The 13,745-nt window shown below is 46.8% G+C and overlaps 1 protein-coding gene across 2 annotated transcripts in view; it reads right to left on the minus strand.

Annotated features, from left to right (window-relative positions):
- The window catches only part of RYR3 (ryanodine receptor 3), a 510,816-nt gene that overhangs the window by 163,246 nt on the left and 333,825 nt on the right, over positions 1–13,745 (minus strand). For both annotated transcript variants that reach the window (XM_049104111.1, XM_025473335.3), the window contains exons 33-36: positions 8,698–8,784; positions 8,057–8,283; positions 5,638–6,433; positions 2,994–3,194 (exon numbers count right to left, since the gene is read on the minus strand). In XM_049104111.1, coding sequence (XP_048960068.1) covers positions 2,994–3,194; positions 5,638–6,433; positions 8,057–8,283; positions 8,698–8,784 — 1,311 coding nt within the window. The remainder of the gene's footprint in view (positions 1–2,993; positions 3,195–5,637; positions 6,434–8,056; positions 8,284–8,697; positions 8,785–13,745) is intronic.

The raw sequence follows: 13,745 nt of genomic DNA on the forward strand, positions 1-13,745 counted from the left end.
AGTTGGTACAAATGAAGTCATTCACTTCCTGCTCAGATTCAGGGATGTCTCAATTCTTCCCAAAGACCCACAACCCCACGTCAGTGACTATCTAGAGAGATTGACACGATAGCTAGATGTGATGTTGTCCATTTTGCTGCCTCACGTAGGGTAACCCAAACACTAGGCAAAGGCGTTTCCTCCTTTTGTTTAGGACTTCTAGGTTAAAAACTTTACAATCTCTTTTCTTTGCCACAAAAAACAATATTTAATGTTATTAGGAAGATCCTTTCCTAATAAGGAATAAAGGATCCTTTATTCCTTCTTTAAAGCTTCTACCACAAACAGTTTTTTGGCAGTAGGGAGAAGTATGGTTGTTAATAAAATAATATTCATAAAACAGTTTAGAGAAGTACTTTTTGTGGTTGTTAAAATATGGTAACTATATCAACATATATTGATAGGTTGTTTATTAAATTAAAACGAGATCTGAGGATCTAACTTCAGGGTCAGAAAATTAATTTCTCTGCTGAAAGATCTTTTTCCTTGGAACACTTAGGAAGCAGTGACCCACCAGCCTGTAGGGCAGAAAACCAAACGGGGAGTGAGCTGAATTTTCTGCTGCACAGGGCATACCCATTAATGAGGACCTTTTTAAAGTCAAAGGTTTACTGACTATGCCTGGCTGATTTGCCAACAACCACTGGACTGATCTTAATTTTGCCTACTTTTGTACTTGGTAACATCTCCCAAGATATGTCTTTTTCATCTCTCTATGCTACATAGATATAGGCTGAAAACCTTTATTTTTTTCCTCAAAGATTACAGAAGGATGAGAGAATCATATTACTATTTTGAAATTCTAATTCTTACCAATCCAATCTTCCAAGTGATTTTGCACTGGATCTCCTGAAGTTGATCTAAATTCTCCTTTGTTGACATTCAATTCTGAATTATTTAGAAAGCTCGACTGGTAGGTTTCTTCTAGAAATGAATACTGAGAGGGGTGGTGGGTGGGACAGCTGAATTTGATAGCAATGAGTGTACCTTCTTTCATTTCATTCCTAGACCAGCAGCATCAATATCACCTAGAAACTTGCTAAAAATGTAAATTCTTGGGCCTCTCACTAGAGCTACTGAATTAGAAGCCCCAGAGCAGGGGAGTCAGAAATCTGTTTTATTAAGCCTTTCTGGTAATTCTGAGGTCTGCTCAAGAATCCCTGGTTTTACACAGTGAGTGAAGAATCTTTCAAATTACAGACGTCTGACACAAGTCTGAAATGATTGCCCACTAGGTTACTGGGAAGACTAAAGGAGGAAGTGATGGAAGGCCCTGGGGACAGCAGAAGAGAAGGCAAAGAGGTAGTGGGGAAAAAGAGAGGTGGGAGCCAGTGTGGCCCTTCCAGGAGCCAGGATTATAAACTGTGTCTGTGAGGACAGTGTTAGATGGACAATGCAGTCCTAGCTGGGGGGTTAAGCAGATACTTTGGGAGACATACATAAACTACCCACTGGAAGAAGTGAGTTGCTGGCAAAAGGTCAAAGAACATGGCAAGAGGCAAATGCAAATACCTCTAACGCTGAAGCTGATCATAGCACATACAGAATGTTTACTATATGTCAGGTATCCTGCTGAGCAACCTAAATGCATTATCTCATGGGATCCTCACAAGAAGGGAGACAAGGAGATGAAGACATCCTCATGCTGCAGCTGGAAACACTGAGACGCAGAAAGGCAGTTGCCCAAGACCACATAGCAAGTGATGGGGGAGCCAGAGCAGGAGCCAGGCACCACATCAGTCTCCTATCCTGTTATTCACAAAAATGAGTCAGCATTTGCCCAACGAAATGGGAAATGTTCACACCTGTTGCCAGTCTAAAAGCAGCCTGACATTTGTAAACCTTGCAGAGAAATTCAGGCTCACTGCACTTCCCTCATCTTGGTGCGAATTACCTCCTCCCTTGACTTGAAAGGGTTTTCGCATTTTGCCTCCAGCAAAGAGATGATAAGCTTTGCCTACTCTTTTCAAGGCCAGGATCATTCAAGTGAATTTTTTAAAAGCCAAAATATGCAGTTCATTTTTACGCCAATATAAATATCTATGTTCTACAAAACAGCTTAGGAAAGTAATTGGACCAAGTTGTATCATTAATATCAAATGGTGGTAATTATACTGATAACAATTTTTGGATAGGCTGCTTATTAAATATAGATAAGATCCAAAGATCTGGTTTCAGATGCTGAAAACGTATTTCTTCACTGAAAGCTCTTCTGTTTTGAATATTTAGGGAGCTGGTGCCACACAGCCCACAGAATATACGTGAACAGCTGAGCAGTAGGGCAAACACAAACTACTCCTGCTCTCATCTGCAAGTCACTCACCAGGATTCTCAGTCTTCTCCAAGTGGCCTTCCCATCTAGGCAAGGCTGACTGCAGGGTGGGGTTCTGCAAGGAATGACAAGACCTCACAGAAGGGACTTCACTTGCCCAGGCCTGTTCTCCTAGCTTCTGGGGGCTGGGCAGCTTTATGAGGGTCTTGATCCTGGGGCAAGGAGTGTAGAACACTCAGATGAGAGAGACTGTTCATCTATTCTCAGAAATTGGGAAATGTTGACCGTGCTCTGTGGATCTCTGTTAGAAAGTAGTGAGCTCTGCAAAGACTGGACAGACATTCTTCTAATGGTAGCTCCTCGTTGGTGTGAACGCTGGATCCTGACAGTGAGTTGGTCTCTGGCTCAGTTTTAGGGAACAGGTAAAAGTGAGGAAGGGAGGGGAGGAAGCAATGCCCATGTGAACTTTTGGATGGATTTTTATCCCCATCTAAGATAACTAGTAGATGCTCCTGTTGCCACTAGCATAAGATTAGGCCTGTCTCCTGGCCTTGTGCTGGGTCATTTAATCACCCACAGCTCTCACAGCCCCTGCAGGCATATGGAGGTTGCATGTGCCCTACTCTGTGAGGTTCAGGTTCTTCCAGAGGAATGGTAAGGAGGCTCAAGAAGAGCTTCTTACCTGCTCCTGTGGAGGTGAGCGGAACTCCCTGGTCTTCCGGGCAGTCAGGGCTGCAGACATGTTCAAGGCCTGCATGAGCTCATTGTAGCGGAACTTCTGATTTGCCTGGAGTTTGGAGACGTAAATGTCGCCGAACGCCACAATGGCTTCCACTCGATGCTGTAGCTCACAGTCGCAGAGGTAGCTGAGGAGCTCGCACATCTGCGACAGAAGCGTGTGTTTATGTTAATTTGACAATACTTTGTACACACTGGTGAAGCAGCTAGCATCCCCATTTTACAGAGGGTAGCACTGAGATTCAGGCATTCTAAGCGACTTGCCCAGTGTCCACAGTAACCATAGAGCCATTACTTGAATCCAAGTCTGCCTGAATCCAGACACCAACTCTTTATCTGCAGGTCAGGAGGACAACAGGAAAATGAGCTCCCCAAAGACAGACTAAACCTGCCTGTAGAGAGGGAGAGCAGAATTTCTAAGAGAGTTCTTCAATGGCTCTACCCTCCAGGTAGAAACCACAACTGAATTGCACAGGTGAGCTCTGGGTCCTTCCAGACATCTTCTGGCTCTGGATGAAGGGAACTAAAGACTTCTGTTCCCCTCTCCATCTTTCTTTCTTTTTCTTTGTTGGCACTTTCTGTCATTCGTTCTTTTAGACTATCTACTATTACTAATCTTAACACTATTCGAACTTCTACTGATAAGGAAAGACAACAGCCATAACTTAGTGTGGACTATTTGCCAGACTCTGTACCAGGCACTTGCCATACTTTCTTCTTTAATCCTCTGTGTTCCTGATATTTTTATTAAAGCAGAAGTTCTATTAACCCATCTCCACTCTGCCAGGTGAACCAGGACCCAGAGCATATGCCCATCATGCTTGTGATTCTAGTTATAACATTTAATTACAAGTAACGTGTGCCATGAAATAGGAAAACCAAGCTGAATGACTAGGAAACATCTGTAAAAGGCAAATTTTTAAAAAAATATTTATTTATTTATTTTAGATAAAGAGACAGAGAGTGTATGGGGGGAGGAGCAGAGGCAGAGGGAGAGAGAATCTCAAGCAGACTCCATGCTGAATATGGTACCCAATGTGGGGCTCAATCTCACGACCCTGAGGTCATGACCTGAGCTGAAACCAAAAGTGTGATGCTTAACTGATTACCTAGTGTCACCCAGGCACCCCAAGGCATCATTTTTACAAAAAATACTAAAAGTTGGGTGTAAGACAACTACAAAATTTTGGGAGGAAATCATTAAAATATAGAAGTATTCTATGCTCAGGTTGCTTTCCAATAACCTCTAAATCCACAGTCCAAACTTGGGTCCCCAAACTGGCCATCATGCACATCAAACTGTGCATGACAAGTATCATTTACACAAAAGAGAGGCATCTACATGCTGGTCAGGGACTCACATTAAACAAGAGGTCTTGGGTCCACATCAGAAGAGCACATGTTAATAAAACTGTTGAAGGTATATATGTAAAATGTGTTGTTTCTCCTCTACATGCAACATTTTGATTAACTGGCTGCCTACCAATCCCATCACATTGGCTAGGAGAGCTTCATTTGAAGATTATTTTATTATAATACATTTTATTTTATGATAAAATACATTTCATATTCCATTTTGTGATGATAAATTTGAGTACTATGTTGTATTATACTATCATCCAGATTTTATAAACTGTAAAGCTAAGGCCTTGGTAAGTTATTGACTTGGCAAGCTTATACAGCTAGTAAGTGGCTGAGGGATGCCTGAGCCAGGCTGACTCTGTGGAACAGACAGTTCTGCTCTGTTCACTTTCATTTCTCTTTTCTCAGTGCCCAGAAGACAAAAGTTATCATCTTCTATGCATCACTGATGCTAGCTTACATCTGATAAGACCACGCTTAGGAAATGCTGAGGTCTCCTAGGTGATGGCAAGGGGGCAGCTCTAAGTTAGCATGAGTCTTCTCCTCAGCTCAGAGGGCCATTGATTTGAATGCCAGTGCAACAGGTCTACAAAGGCTTGGTAATCAGAACCTGGCAACGAATGAGAGCAGGTGAGGAGTGTGGCCACCCTATGAGCCAGTTCCTCTGGTCTGTTCCAGAGCCAACGGCTCCTCCCTCCTCTCCAGATGGAGTCTCACAAAGGAGCCATTCAGTCCCAAAGGGAAAGACATAAGATCAGGGCCAATCCATCACTAGTTCCATACAAACATTTCTAAAGTACATGCCTTGGGACACATGGGTGGCACAGTCAGTTGAGCGTCTGACTCTTGGTTTTGGTTCAGGTTGTGATCTCAGAGTCCTGGGACTGACCCTGAGTCAGGCTCCACACTCAACATGGAGTCTACTTGGGTTTCTTACTCCCTTTCCCTTTACCCTTCCCCCCCAATGCTAGCTTACTCTCTCTCAAATACATAAATCTTAAAAAAAAATAAAATAAAGCACATGCCTTATTAGTAAGGGTATTTTTTGTTTGACCTGGGGAGTACAATGCATGTCAGAAATTCGCACGACCAGCAAACACTGTCTCTCCGAGTCTCTGCTCTAGTCCAGATTTAGATTGTGTGCTGAATCCTAGTCTTACCTGCAGGCTGCACTGTAACCCTCCCCAAGTCTTCTCAAGGGCAGGAACTTTGCTGCCCTGAGTTACCTGAAGCTTGACGGACTCTGGCAGTCGGGTCTGCAACAAGCCCTTGACCGGAGCCTCCTTGCTGGCCTTTTCCCCAGCCTCCACTGCCTTCTCCTCCACCTGGGTCACCTCTTCCTTCTCTGTGCCATCCTCTGTCTCTGCACCATGCTCCCCAAACACAGAGGAATCAATCAGGAGGAGGATCTGCCGGACGTCATCATCATCAAACACCCCCATGACCAGCAGGGTCCCGATGAGTTTCAGCACAGGCACAAATTGGAACTCTACAGACCCGCCGACGGGGTCCCGGATATGAGCCCCGCTGTGCTGCACTGCCTCCGTCAGCATGCTCAGTGCCTTTGTCTTGAGAATCTCCAAGGGGATCTCAGGGCTCTGCTTCTGGTGCTCCTCGCCAGTCACAACAAAGCAAGGGGTGGAGAACCTGAATCCTGGCCTGAGGCATGTTCTGAGGCCCACTCCGGGTAGCCCGTGCCTCTTGGACTCATCTGGGTACAGGCGGATTTTCCTAGTGGTGCTAGTGATGGGAATGATGTACTCATTCTTCATCATTAGCTTCCTCTCCTTAGCATGGGCCAGGTGGATGCTGATGAGCAGGTCATAGAAACCGGAGCGGAGGAGGCCAGGGAGGTACTTGTTGTCTATGGCATAGAAGAGCTGGGACAGGTCCACGTGGCCACACAGGGCGTAGGCCACTCGGCTGTTTCCCAGGGCGCACACGGCACTGTAGAGGCGCAGCGTGTGGTAATGGAAGTGCATCAGGTCCTCCTGCTCGCAGAGCTCTAGAACATCCACACACCTGTGGGCACACAAGCAGTCAACCACTGCACGGGAAGGGGAGCACGGCAGGGTTCGGCGCAGTGCTTTTCCCTGAATCCCCTGGGATGGTACCCGTCTCTGTGAGGGCACATGGGATAGAGAGATGGAAGGGTCTCTATCCCAGCTTGCCCTCACAGGTGATTCCTCTCTCATTCCTGGTCCATATCGCAGTTCCTGATAATCTTCCTGCTCTACCTGCTAGAATCTCAAAAGTGTCAAAGACTTGAAGACATGGTTTCCCAAATATGAAAGTCCTCCCTATTAAGGAAAACCTCCCAACTGGAAGGGGACTGGAAAACACTGAGGTATGTCAGAGAAGTGACTTGGTCCTCTCATCTGTCGGTGTTAGGAGGTCTCCTGCTTTCTGAGGTAAGAGATGTAGGTCAGAAGAGGAAGCCAAAGCCCCTTGTCAATCTGCATCATTTCCAATCTACCTTCATCCAGGCTTTCCCTCCCCTGAAAACAAACACGCCTGCACTCTTGCCCAGAGCAAACAACACTTTCCACCCTGAATTCAGGTAGCATAATCAATTCACTTGCTCCTTCCTCACTTCACTAGCCTATGAGAAGTCTGCGTGTTCCTCCCTCATCTGTGGGGGCCCAGGGCACACTCTGCTTCCTGCTTAGGTTTTCTGTTTTGCCTTGCTTTTCATCATGGATCTGAGGATCCTCTGCAATTGGCTTACTTGGCTGGACTCCTATTTTTTCTGGCTCCTGCCCCGCTCCCCACCCCCCCACTACTTTGTCCCACCACTGTCTGTGACCCAGTTGAATACCTAAAGGGGAGCTGGAGAGGTGTCATAGCCCATTACTTTGTTTTTATTCCAACAGATCGAGGGGTGATAATATGTTAACAATAAAATTATTTAATTCTTACTACATACGGAAACTCTACTAGATTCTACCAACACAATGTCATTTGTTTCTCCATGCAATCCTTTGGGTGGTTATTTTATTTATATCAGAAGGAAGTCGAAGTAAGTTACATGAGCAATTTACCCAAGACCACAAGGTCAGAAAGAGAGTGCTGAGATCGAACCTAGGCTACAATCCAAGAGTACCTCTTAACAGGAGCTGCTCAGGAGCCCATTCTTGTCCTCTAAGCAAGCTAGGCCTGTTTCATTTTCCCCATTCTTGTCAATAAGAACATATGTTTCAGGATCACACTGGAGTTTTTAATTAAAGGGATGGAAATGATCTTGACTGCAGGCACTTGGAGCTACAGGGAAGGCCCTGGGGCAGGCATATTGGGGAGAATATCCTGCGATTTCTTTCTTTTTTAAGATTTTATTTATTTATTCATGAGAGACACACACAGAGGGGCAGAGATACAGGCAGAGGGAGAAGCAGACTCCCCTTGAGGACCTGCCAGGACCCTGGGATCACGACCTGAGCCGAAGGCAGACCCTCAACCACTGAGCCATCAGGCGTCCCTATCCTGTGATTTCTCAGTGAATAATGGAAGTTGAAGAAAAGAAAGAGACACTGAGGTTTTGAAAAGTCAGTGGACTGAGCAGGGCCTTCGGCCAATGAGGATGCTGCTCTTTCCCTTTCCTTGCTCCTGCCAGGCCTGCCCCCTCCACTGTGGGCCCCCCTCCACTACCTGTTCTCCTCTGGGATGTGGAGCGCCATCATCTGCAGGGGCTCCAGGCACTGCACCACCCAGCCATGGCGCTCGCTCACCCGCTCTGTCTCCACCTTCAGGAAGCTGCTGGGCATGCGGCTCCAGAGCACGGGCTGGATGGTTTGGACGTCCAGCCGAGGGGGACACTGTGGAACTGGGTTCTTCTCTTCACTCTTAAATATGGCCGCCGACAGGGGCATCGCGTTCTGGAGCAGGTGGAAAGGCATCGAGAAGGAAACACATGTGCTCTCAGGAGGTGCTCGGTTGCTAGGTAATGCAACTTGGCCCATGATGACCAGTAAGGTTAGTATAAACTAAGGAGACAAATGAATCCTGAGCCTTTGAAGCTTTACTGGCCTAAGACCTTGCATAGTGGGTTCTATTAGCAGTGATTACTTCCTTCAGCACCCAGTAGAAGTGGGAGAAAGGAAAATGAGAACCTACCTTCTGTCATATGAATTTCATAGGTAAGTTTGGGAGCTGGGGTGGTGGTGGGGGGGAGATCAGTGGGCAGTGTATGGGGAGGGTGTCCCTTGTTTTCTGAGGCCTCGTGTTTTTCCCCTAGTGGTCAATGTTGCCTTCTTTTATCATAACCATTGGACAAGGGGGCAGATCAATACCTTCAGCTTCCCAAGTTCAAACTGAAACAAGGAGGTGCTCGTGGGCTGCAGGAAGACTGCTGGAAACACTTTGGTATTGGGCTCCACCTGGAAACCAAGACAAATGGAGAGGTTTGCTCAGAATTATAAAACCACAGATGGCTAAGTCGTTGGTTGTTTGAATCAACACCCTCATTCTAACCTTAGCTGAGAGAGAACACCTAGCTGGCGCATCCTTTCCACTGCTCAGAAATTCTGAGATTTGGTGCCTCTTGGTAGTGACTGTCACTGCCCTCTGCCTCATTCACTCTCTCTCTCCTCCTACTTGGGCTTGAATAATCTCATGTTCTTTCATTTTCTCTGTTAACTGCAGCTAACAATTTCCTCCAGCACTCAGGGTGTTTGTCACACACGGGGACCTACTAATGTGCCACCAAAGGTGGTGGCCGCTATTGGTCAGGGAACAACGTGATGGCCTGGCTCTTCATAGAGTGTGGAGACACCTGGTTCAGAGGGAACGCCATCATTCATTACTCCTGCCCACAGAAGGTGATCACTGAGGGTGGTGCAAGGGCTTCAATATTATTTCTGAAGGCACAGGGATGTTGACCAGGCAAGCCCAATGGGCATATTACAGCAGGCCTTCTCAACCTTACCATTACTGACATTTATGGTTGTGTAACTCTTTTTTTGTAGGGGCTGTCCTGTGTATTGTAGGATATCTAGCAGCATCCCTGGCCTCTCCCCAGAAGATGTCAGTAGTACTCTCTACCCCCACCATAGTCATGACAACTAGAAAAGTCTCTGAAGATTGCCAAATGCCCATAGAAAAACACCCCCAGTTGAGAACTGATCAGCAGGTGCTTCCCTGGAATAACATAAAGAGGCTACTTCCAGTGTCTGTCTCCTTTTCTTAAAACCTCTTTTCACTTGGTTCCTCTGGACTTCTCACCACCCCCTTCTCACTCTTTCTGATTCCAGTTCTTACATTAAACAGTGTGGGATTCACTGTCTGTCTTCTAGCTGCCACTTAGATGAAGTGTGGATTTATTAATGACAGCAGGGACTCCACTTACCACTTGCCCACTTTGATACAGGGTTTTTAATCAGATTAGAAAGACCGTGTAAGAAGAAAAGGGATTTTAATTTTACCAAAGTCCTTTGCCTTTAAGTAAATTTGGACATTAGGAAGTTCTTGCAATTCTCTTGGAGTTGGGGGATGGTGAGCATCATGGATATACCCTAAGTCGGCTCTCAGTGAATCATTCTCTTGTACAGTTCCCTCCCCTAGAGCCTGTGTCTTGTTTCTAGCAAATAGAATATGGCAAAGGGGTAGGATTGTTACTCCCTTGGTTTGGCTACATTACTTAAGATTGCATCTCAGTCGAGATGCAACAGAGAAAGTTCTCTGCTTTGCTTTGGAGAAGGAAGTGACCTGTTGTAACAGCCTGTGAAAGGCCATGAGAGGGAAATTTCAGGGGATCTCATGGGACTAAGAATGCCCCTGGTTGCAGCCATCAAGAAATGGAGCCTCCAACCTACAAATGTAAGCAACTGAATTCTGCCAGTGACGACATGAGCTCAGAAAAAGGACCTTGAGCTCTGGAAAAGAATGCAGCCTTGAGCTCTAGAAAAGAATGTATGCTGTTTTGAGTCACTACATCTATAGCAATTCATTATACAGTAATAGAAAATGAATACAGAGGTTTTCTTTTTGTCATAACATTTGGTTACAGGCTTCCTTTTAATAATGAATTTCTTCAATGTATTTAGACATAAGATTTATAAAAACACCCATCTTTATGGCTGTAAGTGACTTACAAGACTACATGGTCTGTACTATCACTTGCCCATGATGAAACAGGTCAGACTGGTTAGACTGGACTTGCACCCAGTACCCAGGGATCCGTCCTGGTACACTGCAGGGGCTCACAAACTAAGTGTAAACATGTGGTTTATGCCTAATGCTTCAGGTATCCATGGACCATGTGAAGGGATAAATGCCCGTAAAGCCAAAATGTGGGGATGGAACTGCTAGAACTACCTGGCGATGTCTGAAATAAGCTTTGTAAAGGACATTTAACAAATATTTACTACCTATTATATATCTGCTTTGTGCCAGGTCCTGAGTTTGCAGCACAGAAAGACACAAATGGGAAATTTTGATCAGATACATCCCTGGGCTGGCCCTCAGATTTCTCAGATATCTGACGTGTGACATCTAGAACAATCTAGAACAACTTGCCACACTCAAATCACTTTGACCTTCAGTGAAGAGAGGTCTGGTGGCTGAGAGACTTCATGTGGACCAGCAAGAAGCCCATGAATCTGAGCCCGCAGGGACAGATAAATGCATGAGGCCCAAAGGTTTTCTATGCTGAACGGAGTCACACTGGGACCTATAGGCTGAAGAACGTGGTTATGTTTTCAGATCTTTCGGGAATGGTCCCTGCAAACTTCATAAACCACTCAGCCAAATGCCAGGGCCTTCCTCAAACTCCACTTCAAAGAGGAGGAGCTTTCAAAGCATTCCGGATGCCTGGGATAGGTTCATGTCTACCGTGGAGAGTATGCTCCCATCATGATGAATAATGGAGATTTATCTTCAACCACTCAAGAAAGAAGAAAACACAAGTTTTCTTCTTGTGAAGAAGATGGGTGTATATGGGGATAAAAATGGCAACTGGGAGAGCAGAATCCTAGGTGGCCTTCCTCACCCATGGGGTTACTCTTGTGACTGTGTACATTACATGGCAAAGGGATTCTGCAGATGTAAGTAAGGTGACCTCAAAACAGAGATAGGACCTCTCTGATCTTAAAACAGAGAGATTATCCTTGAGGCCCTAATCTAATCACATGAACCCTTAAAAAGCAAGGTTTTCTCTTCTTAGGGCCAGAAGGCAAAGTGGGAGAGACTGAAGCATGAGAAGAATAGGACATGCTCTTGTTGGCTTTGAAGATGGAAGGGGCCCTGAGAAGGAATGTGGGCACCTTGGGGAGCAGAGAGGTAAGGAAAGGAAAGGAAAAAGACTGGCAAGGAAGAACAGACCTCAAACCTCAGCCTACCACCACACTGGGTCCTGACAGCAACCTGAAGGAGCCTGGAGCACATTCCCCCCAGAGCCTCCAGAGACAGGCGACTGGGCCCAGCTGACGCCTTGATTCTGGTTTTGTGAGCACGTGAGCAGAGAACCCAAACCTACAGGACTGGGAAATAATGTTTTGGGTTTTATGTTTTCATTTTTTAAAAAAAGATTTTATGTATTTATTCATGAGAGACACAGGCAGAGTGTGCCTGAGTCCCTAAGGGGAGCCTGATGCAGGACTTGATCCCAGGACCTGGGGATCACACCCTGAGCCACAGGCAGACAGTCAACCACTGAGCCACTCAGGTGCCCCAAATGTCTTGGTTTTTAGCTGCTAATTTTATGGGCACCATGTTAAGAAGCAAAAAACTAAAAGAGCAGGTTCCCAGCCATGTTGGTCAGTTGGACAACAAAAAGGTAGTGAGCACCTCCTGGGTGCCGGGTCCCGGTCCAGGACCAGCAATAGCGACAGACAAGAGACCCAGCCTCCTCTGCGCTCAAGGAGCAGCCGTTCAGAGTACGGAGCCCCAGTCTGCTGTGAGCAGCAAGCCTGGGTCTGAGGCGCCAGGCAGCACCTGGGCTCTTTTCCTTTCCTATGTGACATACCTCTTCTCACTGGCTGAGCTCTTTGGTTCCTGCAACAATGGACGTTCTATTTCTGGTCATGTGTGAAGGTCAGGGCATTGGGACTGGCCTGAATCGCAGGCTCAACCCCTGGGAAATCTGAGTATTGTAGCTGGCTCTGTTCTCGGAGCAGTGTGGTTGGGGTGGCAGTTACCGAGGAGCGGCTCTTGAACACACATTTTCTTTCTCATTTCTCCCATGATGACATTGCGACAGGAAAAGGCTTTCCAATTGCAGGGTGGCCTTTCACAGTGGGGGCGGGTGGGGGGGAATGTTGTCTAGGAACGCTGTCTGAGCCAGTCCTCCTCTCATTATTTTGGTTCCTGGTCCTTCCTGAGCAGCAAGCCAGTGTGGAAGTATTGCTGCCCTGACTCCTCTGGAGATAATTAAAAAATGAAAATGGCCACAGCTGCAGAATGACAATCATCCTGCTGCCAGGGCACTGGAAGCGCTGCCGGCTGTGGGGGCGGAGTGGGCCTCCCAAGGATCCCTGTAGGGACCTGGCACCATCCCATTCTCCACCAGGCATCCCGGTTGGGGGGTGCAGGGCCTGGGGCCACCGACAGAGATGGCAGGACATGCAGGCCAGAGGAGGGAGGTCTCTCAGAGCGCAGAGGCCGGAGCACGGGGGGCCTCTCAGGAGGCACAGGCCAGAGCAGGGGGGCCTCTGGAAGTACAGGCTAGAGCGGGGCGGGGGGATGTCTCTCAGGAGGCACAGGCTGGAGCAGGGGGCCTGTCTCCTCAATGGCACAAGCTCTTCCCTGGTGCAGGCAAGTCTCTGCAGCTGCCAAGGCCAAGCCTGGCTTATTTATTTGTTTTCATGGGGACCTCCGACGCCAGCCAGCCTTCAGAGTTATTAGGTGCTTTGTAGCTCTGTGCAGCTCTGGGAGAGCCCTCCAGTCAAACTCATTCCAGGAGTTAATGGGAAAAAGCTAATGGATTCTGAAGGACGGCAGGAATATATATATATATATATATATATATATATATATATATATATATATATATATATATATTTTTTTTTTTTTTTTTTTCCCCCTCAGGGGCTTGGGGTGCAGGGGGTGGTGGTGGAATCATGAGAAAGCACCAGAAGAATAATACTTGACTTTCTGCCCCAAAGCCTGGTTTTGCAAAGGCCTCTTCCTGAGAACAGCCAGTTGGGCCCTAGCTGCTGGGCCAGTCTGCTGGGGGGTGTCAGCGATGCTCCCACTGTCCCCTTGAGACAATGGGGAGGCACACAGACTGGTATGTGCTATGGGAGGTGCTGGAGAGGTGGCGGCTGCCTGCATGCCACCACAATGACCCCGGGCCCCAGGAGGGGTCTGCTCCGTCTGTTCTCAGGCACTGAACAATTCAGAT

The sequence above is a fragment of the Canis lupus genome, chromosome 30, assembly GCF_003254725.2.
Source record: "Canis lupus dingo isolate Sandy chromosome 30, ASM325472v2, whole genome shotgun sequence".
Taxonomy (NCBI): Eukaryota; Metazoa; Chordata; class Mammalia; order Carnivora; family Canidae; genus Canis; species Canis lupus.